The following is a 17,808-nucleotide window of genomic DNA, read 5'->3' on the forward strand; positions in this document are numbered from 1 at the left end:
ACACTGAAGATTTTAACGTTAGATCAAGCGACGAAGCTGAAGGTTAAAGTACGAAACAGTACATTTTTGTAAACGATGGCGTTGTCAAAGGGAGAACATGCTGAGTTTTCAGACCTGTTTCAAAAAACTCAGTTAAATACTGCACCATTTCGACTTAAAAATAAGCTAAACCACCCGCACTTTGGTAAAATGGATTAGTTAGACTTTAGACCAGATGTTTTGCCCGTTTCGGTAAAATTTATTAAAATAAAATAGTTTCTATCGTCAGAATTGGACTACAACAGCGTTAAAAAACAGTTGAAGCGATCAAAACTGGAGATTTTAACGTTAAATCAAGCGAAAAACCTAAAGACTTTAACACGAGATCAAGGGATGAAAGTAGAGATTTTAGTGAAAAAAAAGTAGTAGGAACATGTTAAATTTATTTTATTAATTTAAAAAAAATTCTATTCTCCAGGTTGTTGAAACAGCGTTAAAAACAACTAAAACAACGTGACAATGAGGATTTTAGTAAAGTACGAAACAAGAAATTTTAGTAAGCGAACAAATCGTTAAATGAGAAAATGTTGAGTTTTCAGATCTATTTCTAGAAAATCAGTAAAATAAAAAGCAGCAAAATCACCCGCACCTTGAAAAAATATCATAAGTTAAACTTAAAGCAAATTTTTTTGCCTGTCTCAATAAGATTTATTAAAATAAAACAGTTTCTGTCTTCAAAATTGACTGAAACAACGTTAAAGAACAATTAGAACGTTGCAAAACTGGAGATTTCAACGTTAGATCAAGCGAAAAAACTAAGGATTTTAACGCGAGATCAAGGGAGGAAACTTGTAAAAAAAATAGTAGTAGGAAAATATTAAATTTATTTTATTAAAATAAAAAAGTTTCTATTTTCCAAGTTGTTGAAACAGCGTTAAAAACGACTAAAACAATAAGACAATGAGGATTTTATTAAAGTACGAAACAGTACATCTTTGTAAGCGATCAAGTCGTCAAATGTGAAAATGTTGTTCTTAAACCTGTTTCAAAAAAATCTGTTAAATTCTGCATTATTTCGACTTAGAGATACGGTAAACGACCCCTACTTTGGTAAAATAGCATTGGTTAGACTTTAAGGCAGTTTTTTGCCTGTTTCAGTGAGATTTATTACATTAAAACAGTTTTTACTCTCACAACTGACTAAAACATCGTTAAAGAACAACTAAAGTAATGCGAAATTAGAGATTTTAACGTTAGATCAAGCGACGAAACTAAAGATTTCAACGTGAGATCAGAGAACGAAACCATAAAATTTTAGTAAGCGATCAAGTCAACAAATGAAACAAATCTTCAAAATGTTTCTCAAAAATTTGCTAAATAAAATAACTTTTCGCAGTTTGATAAATATTGTTAATTAGACTTTAAACGATATTTGTTTGACCTGTTTTGGTACAATTTTAAAAGTTAAAAAGTAAAGAAGTTTCCATTCTCAAGATAGCGTTAAAAGAGTCCTAAAACGACGCAAAACTAAAGTTTTTTTTCGTTAGATCACACTGGGGGTTGTTACAACGTGAGTTCAAGGTAGGTACGAAATAGTAAATTTTAATAAGAGATCAAGTTGGTCAAATAAAAAAAATTGTATTTCAAACTTGTTTGATTCTCTATTCTTTATATTGCTGAGATAGCATTAAAAACAACTAAAATCTAAAAAATTTAACGATAGATCAAGCAAAACTGGGAAAGTTTAGTAGGTACAAACTCGTCAAATGAGAAAACGTAGAGTTTTCACACTTTTTTCGAAAAAGTTTAAGTAATGTAAATTTTCGAATTGTTTATGGTTCAAAATCAAGCAGAACTACTCAAAACTAGCCAAAATATGGATAACTTTTTGACTTATTTCAGCGATTTAAGTGTGTACGTTAAATCTCTCGAAAATGGTTGAATAGCGTTCTTTACACAAAAAAGTTTTTAAAAAAAGCAAAGTAGCTCAAAATGAACGGAAAAAATGTGTGTAGGCTAAAAGCTAATGGATAAGTTTTAGATAATGTTTGTTTTGTCAAAAAACGTCAATCCAATAAAAATTGTAATATAATAAATGGACTCTGGATCAAATTTTTTTTTCAGAAAGTTTATCCAAATGTTTGAATTTTTAATGTAAAACGTTACCACTAAAATCTCATAATAGGATTTTCTTAAAAAATAAGAAAAGTAATTAAAATTCCATAGTGTGGCCCTCTACAAGTGGGCGTCACCGCCTTATCTGTGCTAATTGAGTCTTAGATAAGCGCACAATTAATTTTTTATTTATGCAGAAATACATTTAGAAATGTGCGCTATTCGTACCGAATAGGCAAATTACATAATTTCAAACAATTCGAAACCATAGTCAAAATAGTGAACGTAAAGTGTACGTACTTTTTTCACATATAAAAGCGACATTTCAGATTTGTAAAATCAGTTCCAATCTATTCCAGCAACAACCAAACATGTACACCAAAGTAAGAAACAATTTCATTTATAAAGTAATTATCTACAAACAATTTGAATTATTAGATTGTCATTTACGCCCTCTTGGCTTTGTACACCCAAGCCACCCCTATTGGTGAGGCCACTTCCTACGCCACTGTAACCCAACACCAACAACACCACCAAATCCAGGCTCTGGTCAAAGCTACCCTTCCTGTGGCCGTGCACACCCTTCATGCCGCTCCTGTCCTGGTACAACAGGCCCATCACACCGTGGACTACCATGTAAGTACCATTGACACTTTTATGAAATGGTACTAATCACCCAACAGACCCATCCAAAATACGCCTTCAAATACGGAGTTGAGGACCACCACACTGGCGATATCAAGTCGCAGGAAGAAACCAGAGATGGAGATGTGGTCAAGGGTGAATACTCCGTCCATGAATCCGATGGTACCATCTTGAAGGTCCAATACACCGCGGATAAGCACAATGGGTTCAATGCTGTGGTACACAGGGAGGGACACGCCGCCCATCCCCAACATGTCACCCTCCACCATTAATTCTGACTTATTTGTTGTTTTTACGATGAAATAAATTTATTTTTGATATAATTTTATTGTTTCGTTATTTGCACAAAAATGATCAACGAAGAGGTGGTACTTAAAAAATTAAAAAATGCTAACAAATGGTTAATATGAACGAAAATTGATCTACGAGTACTTTGGTGTTACAGTTGCAAAAAATCAGGCTAGTGGGTACCACAAAGTCAGACATGATTACATAAGTTTGAACGAAAATTTTATTATCAATGAGTGACTAGACTAGAATTCCACTTATCTAATTTAATTAAGTGCCAACTTGTTTGCTAATTAATAGTACGACCAAGCACATTTTTTCCCAAGATTCAATAGAATTTTTGTTCCGCTCCTGCAATTGCATTAAGAGAGTACCGGAAGTAATTGCAATAGTTACGCAACCGCTGTCCTTGACTCCAATCAAGGAATGAGGTAAAAAACTAGATCCCTTTTAACGAGTTCACACTTTCTGCAGTACCGTGTCCTTGTAAATTAACGACCACTTTACGAAATCGTTACTTAATAAATAAAGTGGTACGATTTTTTCCAAATGTACAATACTTCCGATAAGACAGTAGCGCAAGGCGCACCCACTGGTTTCGGTAGTACCTACTGATTTGTGAAAGCATAAATTAATTCATTTCATAACTAATCATTCTGGAAACTGGTGATGAACCGATGGGTCTATTTTTAGATCGGAGACATTGACATTTTGAAGGTGGTACCTGTATTATAAACTCGTTCGAAATTATTACAATGGAAATGTCAGTGGTGTTAAGGTCAATAGCACTTCCGAAACAATCAATTTTGACGAAAATTTAATAGTTATTAGGTTTCAAAATCAACCCAACTGCCAAAAAAACCAAGCTCATCTGAAAGGTTGCACAAGAAATCGTATCGCAATCAAAGAATGGAATGTCGATCTTTACGAAATGTCCCTTCATTTGCAATAATCAATAATTTATAACCCTTATTGTTTCTTGAATCACAACCTTGCGAATCACCGTCCCTTTTATGGGCCTTCATCCACCCATCGCCTTTCAAAGTAGCCCAAAATCCCGATCTGGGTCAACTTGCACAACCCAGCGTCAGTATGCCACAGGGCTCAGTTTCCATTGACAGTGAATGTGCTCCAAAAGTATAAAAAGATAAGTGGAGGATGCTCCAAGTCAGTCCACTCTCATACTTTTCAACAACATGTTCGTTAAGGTACCAATTAAAAATTTTGAAAGCAAAATTCAAAAAATTTACAATTTTTAACACATTTTTTCGGTAGGTTTTTGGCATCGCTGTGTTGGTGGCCTGTGCTTGGGGTGAACACGGCCACGCCACTTCGTACGCCTCCTTCTCGCAACACATCGGAGCTGTTGCCGCCCCCATCGCCAAAATCGCCGCCCCCGTATACACCTCTCATGCCGCCCCTTTGATCGCCTCGCACGGTAGCTCCTACTCCAGTTTGGCTTACGCCGCCCCTGCCATCCACGCCGCTCCTCTTGTTCACGCCGCCCCCGCCATCCACGCCGCCCCTCTTGTTCACGCCGCCCCCGCCATCCACGCCGCTCCTGTGCTACATGCTGCTCCCGTGGTCCACGCCGCCCCCGTTGTCAAAGCCGTCGCCGTCGAGCAATACGTAAGTACTCGCTTTCTATAGTTAATGTTAAACTGTTTCTTTATCGACTATTTTAAGTAGATAAAATAGCACTTTAACCGCAAGGGCTAATACAATTTAAATTTTAATTTAAAATTTTAGGTTTTAAGGCACGTACTGTAGTCTAGTATAATAACTTTTAATGAAAAGATCGATAAGACTATCTATTAGCTGTTTCAAAACTATAAAAACGCAAACGTCGCATTTTACGGTTTTTTTTAATAAGATTGATAAAATCGTAAAATAATTATTAATGATGAAATCTCTTATTGAAAGCATAAATTACATTAACTATTATTTTTTTGAAGTTCGTGTATAATTTAATACAGCTAATTTTGAGAGTAACCGTGAGGTTGGCGTTTTTTAATATTGAAACAACTAATACATTTAAATAGGTGACTATAATGTTCCAAATTTTCTAACAAAAAAAACACAACTTGGAAAACAAATCGTACGAGTTCAAAAATATCTTGCAGCTAATTTTGAGAGAAAATGTGAGGTTGGCGTTTTTATAGTGTTGAAACAGCTAATACATTTAAATAGATGACTGTAATATTCCAAATTTTCTAACAAAAAAAACACAGCTTTGAAGACAAATCGTACGAGTTCAAAAATATCTTAAAAATTGTTGAAAATATTTGACCCTTTAGAAAAAATAAAGTGTTTAATTTAGACTTGTTGGTTACTCTTATAAAGCACATTGTTTTTTGTCGTTTAAATTATCACAAAATAAAATTAATATTGACATAGAGGAATATAAAAAAGATATTATTTGAGAGTTATTATATTTGTTCTATGTTATACAACGCTGTGAGGTTCCTGGACTGCAGCGATGCGTTTGCTAATTTCTTTTCAAAAGCAAGCATTTTAATGTCTTTTAAATCTAGCTGTGTCGTACAATAGTGTTAACTATTTAGAGAAAATGTTGGCAAAGTGATATGATAACCATTACGAAAAAATTTTTTAAAAATAAATAAAACCATTGTTAACAGCTGCTTACAATAAAAATCATACTAAATGTTTTAACATCTTGAGTATACACAGAGATGATTTTGAATCCGAGAAAAAATAGTTTGGGCAACTTAAAGTTGCTTTCAAAGACCATCACAAACTCCATATAACAATAATTTTTTTATAGCAGATGTTAAACTGTTTCTTTATAAACTCTTTTAAGTAGATAAAATAGTACTTTAACCGCAAGGGTAGATGAAATGTTTTAAATATATTTTATTCAATTTATTAAATTTTCAAATTTAGCATACTAATAAAAGATTAAAAGTTTAACAATAACTTTTTTCTGAAACTTGAAGTCTTAAACTCTTAAAAAAAATTGTATTATACACGACGATAAAGATTTATCTTTATCTACTTATGAAAAAGTCTACCTCTTGAACTCAACTTTTCTTCTTGTAAATAAATAGTCTCTTTATCCTCATATATTATAAATAACTATTATTTACACGAAAAGTAAGTCTACTCGTGACTTCGTCACTTTTTCACTCGTAGATAAACAATCTCTTCATCGTCTTGTATAAGAAATAGCAAAAATTTGAATTTTTTGATAATAAATAAATAATAAAATAATAATAAATAAATTTAGGCCCATCCCAAGTACGACTTCAGCTACGGTGTGGAGGACCACCACACTGGTGATATCAAGTCTCAGCATGAAACCCGCGATGGGGACGTAGTCAAGGGTTCCTACTCCGTAGTTGATCCAGATGGTACCCACAGAACCGTCCATTACACCGCCGACCATCATAACGGTTTCAATGCTGTGGTCGAACGTTCGGGACATGCCGTCCACCCCGCGAAAGCTATAATTGCCGCCCCTGTGGCTAAGGCTGTGGTCGCCGCCCCCTTGCATGGGTTGGGTCTTGGCGCTTACGGACACTTCTAGACTCAAATTTTTTACTGTTGTAGAGTTTTTATTCTTGTACAAAATATTAAAAGTCTATTTTTGAGTTTTGTGTTTTGCACTTTCCTACACTGATTCATGGGTGTTATTTAACGAAGATTGCTTAAATTTATGTAAAAATTGAGCTCGTTTTGCGTAATGTGGAGCCGTTTCTTAATAAATGGACTTGTCACTGAATTCCGATGTTGCGGAGGTGTGAGGTAAGATTAATGCACTCGTGAGAAAACCAGAAAACAAATTCCTTGATATATGTGCTTACAAGACTTGCAGTGTTTCTCCATTTATCAGTTTATAATACACAATTATATCAAGTATCAATGAAATTTTTTCCATGAAAAATTTTTTGAAAACAGTTTGAAAAGCTTAAAGTTTCTATCAAAGACCATCACAAAGCGCAATAGCCATAATTAATTACTTTACTTACTTGTTTATGTTTCATTATTGCGTAGTTGCAATTTAATCACAAATGGTAATCTTTTTGAATTAAAAACAAGCATTTTAATTTTTTCTAATTTTTAACAACCAAAATTGTGTTACGTAATTTAGATGTGTCAGTGTTGGTGATTTATACCTATGTATCATTTTAGAAATGTAACAATAACAAAACTTTTATATTTTTAAAGGTCAATTTTTTTTAATTCAAAACCCTACTTTACTAGGAACCGAAACATCAGACCATAACGACCAACCGTGAAGGTTACATTCAAACATTTACTCCAATCTAATTACTCCACAAATCGACTACTTATTAAATAATCAGGTTATTAACATACGATAATTAACCAAATTATTGCATAAAATTGATCTCTTTACCGTGAAAATTACCAAGAAAGTGTCTTTACCGTAACCTTAACAACTATTAGGTCAACAATTGACTCGGTTTTACAAAACATTAAATTGAGAAACAAGCACTTGGCAATGTACTGTATTGTTATAAAAATTCGTATAAAAACTAATAACTCGAGGTCTTTTACAATGCTCAGATTCTTATAAATATCGAAAGAAAAATTCGTACTAGCAGTACCGATCAAAATGTGCGCCGTTAAAGTGAGTACCACCGAAGATAATTTTCCGCTTAAAACCAATTATTTGCAGGTTTTTCTATTTTTCTTAGCTAGTGCTTGTGTTTCTGACGCCTTGTACCTCAATTACCCCGAAGAAGCTACATCGTTCGTCGAAAAAGAAACGGTACCAATTTACGAGAAAGCGGTACCACTGTACGGAAAACCAGTAGTGCCCCTGTATGGAAAAGCAGCATTGCCACTATATGAAAAACCAATAGTACCATTCTACGGAAAAGAAGTACCACTTTATGAGAAACCAATTGTACCAGTCTACGGAAAAGCAGAGGTACCAATTTACGAAAAACCCGTAGTGCCTCTCTATGGCAAACCAGCGGTGCCTTTATACGGTTATGAGGGCGAAGGCGGATACGTAAGTAAAAAAATTGCCCAATTTCCATAAAATCAACGGTACTTTAGGCATACCCCAAGTACCAATACAGTTACGGGGTGCATGACCCCCACACTGGTGACCATAAAGCCCAAGAGGAAATCCGTGAAGGTGATGTAGTCAAGGGTTCATATTCACTTGCCGAACCTGATGGTACCATCAGGGTGGTTAAGTACACGGCTGATGATCTTAATGGGTTCAATGCCGTCGTGAGCAAAGAAGGACATGCAGTACATCCGGTTCCGGTTGTGTACAAGAAGCCTCTCATTGTTCCGGTGAAGCCCTACGTCGCCGAACCCATTTATGGGCATTATTAAGCTTTAAGTTGAAACTGTACATTTCAATGAGAAATAAAGAAGTACCAAAGCGACATTTTTTTTCTATAAATACTATTTTAATTTCTGTAGGTATAACAGCTAAGATCGTTTATACTAAAATGGCAAAACTGGCTGTAGTAATTCTGAAATCGCTTTAAAATAGTCGATTTAATCAACAATTTTGTTGAAATTAGTTGATTTTGGCCAATTTTTGTTCAAAAATGCAAAACTTGGTGCAGAAAACTAGAACCCGCTTTATATGACGCCTAAGACGACGATCTTTACTTCAAAACAGCAAAACTTGCTGTTGAAAAGTTTTATACTCGCCGAAAATGACTATTTTTGTTAAAATAATAAAATTATTTGATTTTATATGATTCCATGTTCAAAAATTATAGAACTTGCTGTCGAAAACCCTAAAGTTGCATTAGTGCGAAATAAAAAACAACTATCTAACAACCAGTTTAGATAAAAACACTTGATTTTAGACATTTTTTTATCGGCAAACCTTGCTCTGTAAAATTTAAAATAGTTTTATATTGGCTGCTTATGTGTTGGAAACTTAAAATCGCTTTCTTCTCGCTCTGAAAATGACGAATAAAACGTAGAAAACCTGAAATTGCTCTATTCTGGTGCCGAAAACAACGAGTTAAGCACTTTTTTTTTTTAATTTGCTCTCATCTAATTATTATTAATGCAGTGACATAACAACATTGACAAGCGGAGTATGAGCTCAGTATGTCAACTGATGATTTGAGTTTTTCAACTTTTTAATTCCCGAACCGCAAAGTGGGTTGTTCCTCATTTCTTTGCTTAGTTTTCATATAAATTAGGAAAATCCAAAGATGTATGGAAACAAACATTTAATTAAGTAAGTTCGGACAAAATGAGACAAAAGAAATAAAAGTAAATTCCGGAATAAAACACTAGAAGTCTTCTCTGATTGTTTTTAATTATTTAGTTTACTTGACTTTGGACTTAACTTGATGTATCATCCCATTTTGGCGCTCAATGCCCTAAGAAAATTTTGTCCAGCTCGTTGATTTTTTGCTCTACGGGGTGATATTTTTTGAGACTAACGACGTTTTTTGATGGTTAAACAATAATTACGGGCAACTTCACAAGGGTTTGTGTGTGGCTCGCTATGTTAAACAATTTTTGCAAAGCTATGGTAGATGCAATGTAGTATTTTGGAATATTATCTTCTTTAAGCCCTAATAATATTTGTTTACACGCTTATCTTACAAATGAATTTTTAGTCATTATGGCATAAATAATAAAAGGAATAAAAGCTCATCCCCACACGCACACCGTGATGATTTTACCCATACCTAAGCATTGTTTGTTCTTAGATGACACTAGGTATAACAACTTTTTGCAGCTATACTTACAAGATCACTAGTAATTAATTAATTTATTAATTTTCATTACAAGCAAATGTAGAAAAAATCTTTAGTAAATTTCAGGCGAATATCATCAAAAAAAAATTAAATTTGTGTTTGACACATTATTTGCTGCTTTTCTTTTTTTTATTCATTTTGTCAAATTGTAATGACAAGTATCACAATGATTGTAAAATTGTTCCCTAATAAATGCCTATCGTTTATTTATTGTTAGTAGTAACAAATAATAATACATATACAATTAACATTAAAGAAATGAGAGATAACAATAATGATTGTTGATAATTCAAGCCAATTCAAGGTTTTTTCGAGCTTTCGATTTAGTAAATACCATGTTAATAATTTGGTTAAGACAGAGGGTATTAGCACTTAATTTTTGATCCACATCATTGCTATAGCGCGTTTAATTTAAGATTAGATCTTAGATCTACGGTAGTCTTTTACTCTTTTCAATGCTGAAAACGATCTTTCACCTGTACAGTTAGCGCTTTACAAGCGAAGACTTTCAACAAAATTACAAGATTCGCAAATATGTTTGTCTGCATCAATATTTTTTAGCTTAAATTTTTCTAAAAATTACCAACTGTCCTTTAGTTGAAAGACCTATACTGCCGTGCTAAGCAAGAACATCGTAACTGACTTTTTTGTCAAATTTGAGATAACACAAAATCTGAGATCAATAGTGCAATAACTTTGATTCTAAGTAACTTTAATAGATATTATCCAGAAATTAATAAGACGAAATACGTAAATAAAATTGACGTATGTGGGGTTTGTGCAATATTACTTAGCAAGAAAGTCGTAACTATAAAATGTATATGAAACCCACTCATTAATGAATCAAAAATTGTATATTTTCTAAAATTAATCAAAAACATTAGGTACCTCCAAGTTTGGTTGATTACCAAGTCGAATTACAATTAAAAAAACAAAAAAAAGTGTATGACTTTGACGATTTTGTCAATTCGGTGGAAGGACGGGTACAAGAACTAAAATTAAACAAATGAAAATTGAAAACTTTTTCAAATGGCAAGACTACAGTTCACAGTACAAATTGACCAAAATTATTAATCGACCTTACCTAAGCGACATGGTTAACGTTACGTTTGAACGAGGAAAAAAAAACATGAAATATAGATGCAGATTTGAGTGACTTTATAGAGTTAAATTTACTAACATCAATAACATCATATCCAAAAAACCCACTCAAAAACACACAACAAATGGCATAGATACAGAAAGAAAATAGAAACTCTTAAAAAAATTTAAAAATAGTCTACCAGAAAACCGATTGATTTTTTGGCAAAATTTGCTTTTCTTTCAAAAGTATCGTACGCTAGGTGTAATTTCTTGGATACATTTTTTTATAAATTTCCTGTTGTTACGTATTATTTCATTTGTTTAAAGCCGTTAATAAATATTTTTGTAGTTACGACTTTTTTACTTAGTTACTTTCACTTAATTAAAAAAAAATTAAAAAATTAAACGTCGTATGTGGAATAACAGCGATTTGGCAAAATAATGGATACAATTGCATACATATTTCCTTTTTACAAATAAATTGTTAGGTTGACTTCAATATTCCATGTTACTAGCATTTAAAATAACAGTCCACTTTAAAAATGTAGAAAACAAGACATAACTCAAGATTCATATAAAATCAGTTACGACGTTCTTGCTTAGCACGGCAGTATATCCTTGATTTAAACTAATTCGCCTTCCAGGTTATGATAAAAAAAAATTGTAGGTAAATGTGAATCCACTTATTATAACTGACAAGAAGTTCAAAAATACGAATTCTTCAATAATCTCTAAATAAAATAATGATAAAGAATTTATTTATTATTTATTTAAAGAAAAAATCCTTTCTTAACATTTTGCGCCTCTCCACCTCCAAACCCAAAATTACATTTGTGTTTATTGACTTTTAAAATTAATTTTCATTCATTCTTAATTGCGTTATTTGCAATCACATGAAGAACTTATCAGGTACTCAAGATTTACCTATTATGTATTATTTAAGACTGAACAAACCATTTATACTCATTGTAGTTTACAATGAATTCACAAATACTATTCCATCTATTTAGCCCTATAAAGGAGATTCCGTTTTATTCCTTAAATTGTATTCTCGTTTACACTAGACTTTGATTTTGAGTACATATCTGAACTCTTTCACAAAATAATTGATTATTTTAGTTTCCCAACATTTCGCTGAAAAAGGATTATTTTTTTATAAGTAACTTTATCACTCGCCACAAATTTTTAAATCTATATTTATTTTCCGAATAAAATGCCTTGGCTTTCTGCAAAATTATTGTAAAAATCTATACATTATACAAGTCAAACTAAAATTTAATTTGTTCCTTTTGAGCGAATTTGAGCTAATCAAGGGCCAAAAGTATTTTAGGTAAGATAAAATTTTTAAATCAAGACCTATGGGTCTGCTTGTATCTCAAACGAACCATTAAGGTAACGCAGGTCAAAACTCCAAAAAACTAAGGGTCCAATTTTTGACCATACAGAATGATGAGAGAATGTGAGATAAGATGTATACATTTTATTTGCATGTCATCTCACATCTAACCATTCTGTTTGGTCAAGAATAAATCCGTCTGATTAAATTAGTAAAAGATGTTTTCCACAAATTAATGAGGAAAATACAAAGTTTCTATCATGTTTCTAACCACTGACACAGACACACATGATAAATGACCACGAAATTCGCATTCGCTGCCTTATATCTCTCACGTTCCATTGAAATAAAATAGCAAACCGCTTATTCAGTCTCCAAGTGCCTAAAAAACGGCAAATTACCGCGCGTATCTAGGTTGAAAACTCCGGTTGCAAAACTGGCAAATTTCAGTTTTTCCCCTTGACAAAACCGGACTAATTACGCCCAACAACCGGTATTTACCTGAATTAAAATTGCACAAATCGCTCGACGATACCTTAACATTGTTCCAATCGATTTGCATAAGAGATCACTATAATTGTAACAGGAAGTACAGCGTCGCCCCATTTTCAATACTGCACTTTCAAATAGAATATTTCGTTCAATTAATAGCGTAGTAGTTTAGCATTTTTCCACAATTAAAGTGAATGTGGTGCTATATAAGAGGGAGGAATTGCTTGAAACGGCAGTACTACACCCGACAATGATCGCTCAAGTAAACAAAACCCGAAACAAACGGCATTTTTTCTCAAATTCTCGTTCCAGATCGCAGCTTTGGCCCTTCTGGCGGCTTCGGCCAGCGCTGGCCTGTCCTACGCTGGGGGCTTCCACGGGTTTGGGGGGCATGCCATCGCCGTGGCCCCCATTGCCATCAAGGAGACGGTCGTCGATTACCACGTGAGTACCATTATCAGTACCATGAACAAAAACTGATCCACGTGTAGACCCCAGCGCACTACCAGTTCAAATACGGCGTCGAGGACCCCAAGACTGGAGACAAGAAAGAACAGTCCGAGGTGCGGGAAGGCGATGTGGTCAAAGGGGAGTACTCGCTAGCTGAGCCCGATGGTACTATCAGAATTGTCAAGTACACAGCTGATAAGCACAATGGGTTTAACGCGATCGTGACAAGGGTGGGTCATGCCGTCCACCCGCAGCCCATCGTGGTCGAGAAGGCCATCGCTGTGCCCATTGCCGTCCATGGGATTGGATACGAGGGGTTGGGACATGGTGGATATGGGTTGCATGGACATGGATATTAAGTTTCTGGTCATTTTTCATCGCTCTTTTATACGTCACTGTGAATCGTCGCTCATCTCTCATCGTGTCTCTTGGATATTTCAAGAGAATATTATGTTGTAAATAGATAGGTTTATTATGAAAAACAATATAATTTTATTGCCAAATTTAGTTGTTTTATTTATTTTAAATTTGTGGAAAAAAATGCCAAACCAAACCTACAGTTGGTACCAAAAAATAATACTTAGGTAATGCAATAATAATATTCATCTGAAAATTTGTCCTGCCATGTTCTTGCGGTTATACCGGAATTCAGCATCAACTTGGTTTTTTGGATTCCATGAGATTTTTTAAGGAGTTTTCTTCAGTTTTCCCAGTATGTAAGTTTGACCGTTTTTGAGATATTTAAATTTTCAACATTTTTTGTTTTGGATTCGCACCTTCTCTTACAAAAATTTATAACTTTATTGTATTTTAAAATTATTTTGAGCATTTGAAAAATAGAGCTTGAACTTTCCTTTTGTGTTTTAAAATTTCGAAGGTTACGTTTGGAAAACTGCTTCAAGTAATTTTAACTCAATTTTTTCAAATAATACATCTCATCTTTTTTTTTACTAAATAAAAAAATTCAATGCTACATCAATCTGTATTAATATTCTTGATACCTGTGTATGTTTAATAGTTTCAAGTTATTTTGATCTTTTTTGGCGATTTGAGAAATTCATTAGTCATTACCAGTTTTGTTTTTACATAAAAAAATATTTTTCAATAAATAAACGACACGTTCTAACTTCTCAACCAAAATAATTTTAGTATGTAAATTGTGATTCAAAATACACGATAACATAAAATACTGTTGACAGCTGAGGTACAGCAACTGTTGAATAATAATTAAAGAGCGTTTTTCTAGTTTCTGGGAGTTTAGAGAATGGAAATCGGTAGTAATATGACTTCGTAAATTTTGCTTTACTAAAACCTGTCTAAATAATTAGATTTTTTAGTGTTATTTTCATCCACAAGATTTTTTGTGCCGTCAAGTGTAAACAAAAAGTAAATGAATAAAAAATCGTTACACATTCCCTTGTTCATCGGTTTAGTAGTTTCGTAAGTTTCAACAAGTTCCACCTTTTGCTTTAAAAATATTTGTTAGAATTAAAGAATTTTATAACGATTGTTCAGCAATAAAAATGTGAGGTCTTTTTTGTGTCCCGTCCGTCATCAATTTGTATTTCTTTTTGAAAATTTTTTTAAAAGAAAAATTCACTCTTACTGATACTGTTTATAAAAACTGAAAATAAAATCTAAAAATTTATGCAAAGTCCGTAAAAATGGAATGACTATTCTAATCAAAAAAATTGTATACAGGGTGGATTATTTAATTATCTAAGATGCAACCAAAAATACTGATTGCACTTACTTCTTGGATACTTTGTTTGATTTTTAAAAACATTAATTGAATCAACTTTGGATTTTTATCTTTAAAATAACAACAGTCCATAAAAAAATATGAATTGTTAAGACAAACTAGACAATACTCAGAACAATGCAATAGTAGATTAAGTTCGAAATTTTTAAACGATTACCGATATGTTCAGCTAAAATCAGTATATTATTCTAGTAAGTATTGGTTGCATTTTAAAAAAATCAGAAATAACCTATTGTTGACTGACCCTGTACATTCCGTAAATTATAAATCAAATCTAACATCTGGTTTAATTTTTTTTATTCTTCATCAACATGGATTCCTTGAGATTTTTTAAGGAGTTTTCTTCAGTTTTCCCTGTACGTAAGTTTGACCGTTTTTGAGATATTTAAACTTTTAACATTTTTTGTTTTGGATTCGCACCTTCTCTTACAAAAATTTATAACTTTATTATATTTTAAAATTATTACGGGCATTTGAAAAATGGAGCTTGAACTTTCCTTTTGAGTTTTAAAATTTTGAAGGTTAGTTTGGAAAATGCTTCAAGTAATTTTAACTCAATTTTTCAAATAGAACACCTCATCTTTTTTTACTAAATAAAAAAAATTTAATGCTACATCAATCTGTATTAACATTCTCGATACCTGTGTATGTTTAATAGTTTCAAGTTATTTTGATCTTTTTGGCGATTTGGGAAATTCATTTGTTTTTACATAAAAAAATATTTTTCAATAAATAAACGACACGTTCTAACTTCTCAACCAAAATAATTTTAGTATGTAAATTGTGATTCAAAATACACGATAACATAAAATACTGTTGACAGCTGAGGTACAGCAACTGTTGAATAATAATTAAAGAGCGTTTTTCTAGTTTCTGGGAGTTTAGAGAATGGAAATCGGTAGTAATATGACTTCGTAAATTTTGCTTTACTAAAACCTGTCTAAATAATTAGATTTTTTAGTGTTATTTTTATCCACAAGATTTTTTGTGCCGTCAAGTGTAAACAAAAAGTAAATGAATAAAAAATCGTTACACATTCCCTTGTTCATCGGTTTAGTAGTTTCGTAAGTTTCAACAAGTTCCACCTTTTGTTTAAAAAATATTTGTTAGAATTAAAGAATTTTATAACGATTGTTCAGCAATAAAAATGTGAGGTCTTTTTTGTGTCCCGTCCATCATCAATTTGTATTTCTTTTTAAAAAAATTTTTAAAAGAAAAATTCACTCTTACTGATACTGTTTATAAAAACTGAAAATAAAATCTAAAAATTTATGCAAAGTCCGTAAAAATGGAATGACTATTCTAATCAAAAAATTGTATACAGGGTGGATTATTTATGGGTTGTTTCCGACATTTTCTAAGATGCAACCAAAAATACTAATTGCACTTACTTCTTGGATACTTTGTTCAATTTTTAAAAACATTATTTGAATCAACTTTGGATTTTTATCTTTAAAATAACAACAATCCATAAAAAAATATGAATTGTTAAGACAAACTAGACAATACTCAGAACAATGCAATAGTAGATTAAGTTCGAAATTTTTATACGATTACCGATATGGTCAGCTAAAATCAGTATATTATTCTAGTAAGTATTGGTTGCATTTTAAAAAAATCAGAAATAACCTATTGTTGACTGACCCTGTACATTCCGTAAATTATAAATCAAATCTAACATCTGGCTTATCTTTTTTTATTCTTCATCAACTTGGTTTTTTGGATTCCTTGAGATTTTTTAAGGAGTTTTCTTCAGTTTTCCCTGTACGTAAGTTTGACCGTTTTTGAGATATTTAAACTTTTAACATTTTTTGTTTTGGATTCGCACCTTCTCTTACAAAAATTTATAACTTTATTATATTTTAAAATTATTATGGGCATTTGAAAAATAGAGCTTGAACTTTCCTTTTGTGTTTTAAAATTTTGAAGGTTACGTTTGGAAAACTGCTTCAAGTAATTTTAACTCAATTTTTCAAATAGAACATCTCATCTTTTTTTACTAAATAAAAAAAATTCAATGCTACATCAATCTGTATTAATATTCTCGATACCTGTGTATGTTCAATTGTTTCAAGTTATTTTGATCTTTTTGGCAATTTGGAAAATTCATTAGTCATTACCAATTTTGTTTTTACATGAAAAAATATTTTTCAATAAATAAATGACACGTTCTAACTTCTCAACCAAAATAATTTTAGTATGTAAATTTTGATTCAAAATACACGATAACATAAAATACTGTTGACAGCTGGGGTACACCAACTGTTGAATAATATTTAAAGAGCGTTTTTCTAGTTTCTGGAAGTTTAGAGAATGGAAATCGGTAGTAATATGTCTTCGTAAATTTTGCTGCTCCGTTCGTTATTGCAAACATATTATATTGTTGCTTTTATTTCTTACGGCGTGAAACAAGACCAAGAATTTAATAATTTTGATATTATTAAGGTGTTTAATAATTAAAACCTGTCTAAATAAATAAATTTTTTAGTGTTATTTTCATCCACATGATTTTTTGTCCCGTCCTGTGTAAACAAAAAGTAAATTAATCAAAAATCGTTACACATAGCCTTGTTCGTCCGTTTAGTGGTTTCGTAAGTTGCAACAAGTTCCACCTTTAACTTTAAAAATAATTGATGAAATTTGTGCTTTTTAAATTAAAAGAATTTTATAACTATTGTTATAATGTATGTAGTAATATATGTAATATGTAGCTCGGAGTTGACTAGAACTAAGTTCCTAAAAAAAATTCATTTTTACTGATACTGTTTATAAAAACGAAAAATAACATCTAAAAATTTATGCAAAATGTCCCGTCCGTAAAAATGAAATGGCTATTCTAATCAAAAAATTTGTATACAGAGTGAATTAATTATGGGTTGTTTCCGACATCTCCTAAGATGCAAACAAAAATACTGATTGCACTT

General features: G+C 32.2%; 4 protein-coding genes across 4 annotated transcripts; all 4 read left to right on the forward strand.

The window, feature by feature from the left end:
- Window positions 1-2,360: 2,360 nt before the first annotated feature.
- On the forward strand, window positions 2,361-3,062 carry LOC103312909 (cuticle protein 19). The gene is made up of 3 exons (XM_015979733.2): window positions 2,361-2,477; window positions 2,533-2,730; window positions 2,778-3,062. Exons 1-3 carry the CDS (start codon window positions 2,466-2,468, stop codon window positions 3,009-3,011), a joined length of 444 nt encoding a protein of 147 aa, XP_015835219.2. The 5' UTR covers window positions 2,361-2,465; the 3' UTR covers window positions 3,012-3,062.
- A 1,072-nt stretch (window positions 3,063-4,134) lies between these two features.
- LOC135266278 (cuticle protein 8-like) lies at window positions 4,135-6,638 on the forward strand. The gene is made up of 3 exons (XM_064356656.1): window positions 4,135-4,235; window positions 4,303-4,656; window positions 6,275-6,638. Exons 1-3 carry the CDS (start codon window positions 4,224-4,226, stop codon window positions 6,572-6,574), a joined length of 666 nt encoding a protein of 221 aa, XP_064212726.1. The 5' UTR covers window positions 4,135-4,223; the 3' UTR covers window positions 6,575-6,638.
- Window positions 6,639-7,490: 852 nt separating this feature from the next.
- On the forward strand, window positions 7,491-8,414 carry LOC655601 (cuticle protein 7). Its single transcript, XM_015979732.2, has 3 exons — window positions 7,491-7,639; window positions 7,688-8,026; window positions 8,074-8,414. The coding sequence occupies exons 1-3, from the start codon at window positions 7,625-7,627 to the stop codon at window positions 8,359-8,361; spliced, it is 642 nt and encodes a 213-aa protein (XP_015835218.2). The 5' UTR covers window positions 7,491-7,624; the 3' UTR covers window positions 8,362-8,414.
- A 4,404-nt stretch (window positions 8,415-12,818) lies between these two features.
- LOC135266281 (adult-specific cuticular protein ACP-20-like) lies at window positions 12,819-13,625 on the forward strand. Its single transcript, XM_064356663.1, has 3 exons — window positions 12,819-12,934; window positions 12,985-13,116; window positions 13,164-13,625. The coding sequence occupies exons 1-3, from the start codon at window positions 12,923-12,925 to the stop codon at window positions 13,479-13,481; spliced, it is 462 nt and encodes a 153-aa protein (XP_064212733.1). The 5' UTR covers window positions 12,819-12,922; the 3' UTR covers window positions 13,482-13,625.
- Window positions 13,626-17,808: the final 4,183 nt, after the last annotated feature.

This window comes from Tribolium castaneum, chromosome 5 (genome assembly GCF_031307605.1).
Source record: "Tribolium castaneum strain GA2 chromosome 5, icTriCast1.1, whole genome shotgun sequence".
NCBI classification, from domain to species: Eukaryota; Metazoa; Arthropoda; class Insecta; order Coleoptera; family Tenebrionidae; genus Tribolium; species Tribolium castaneum.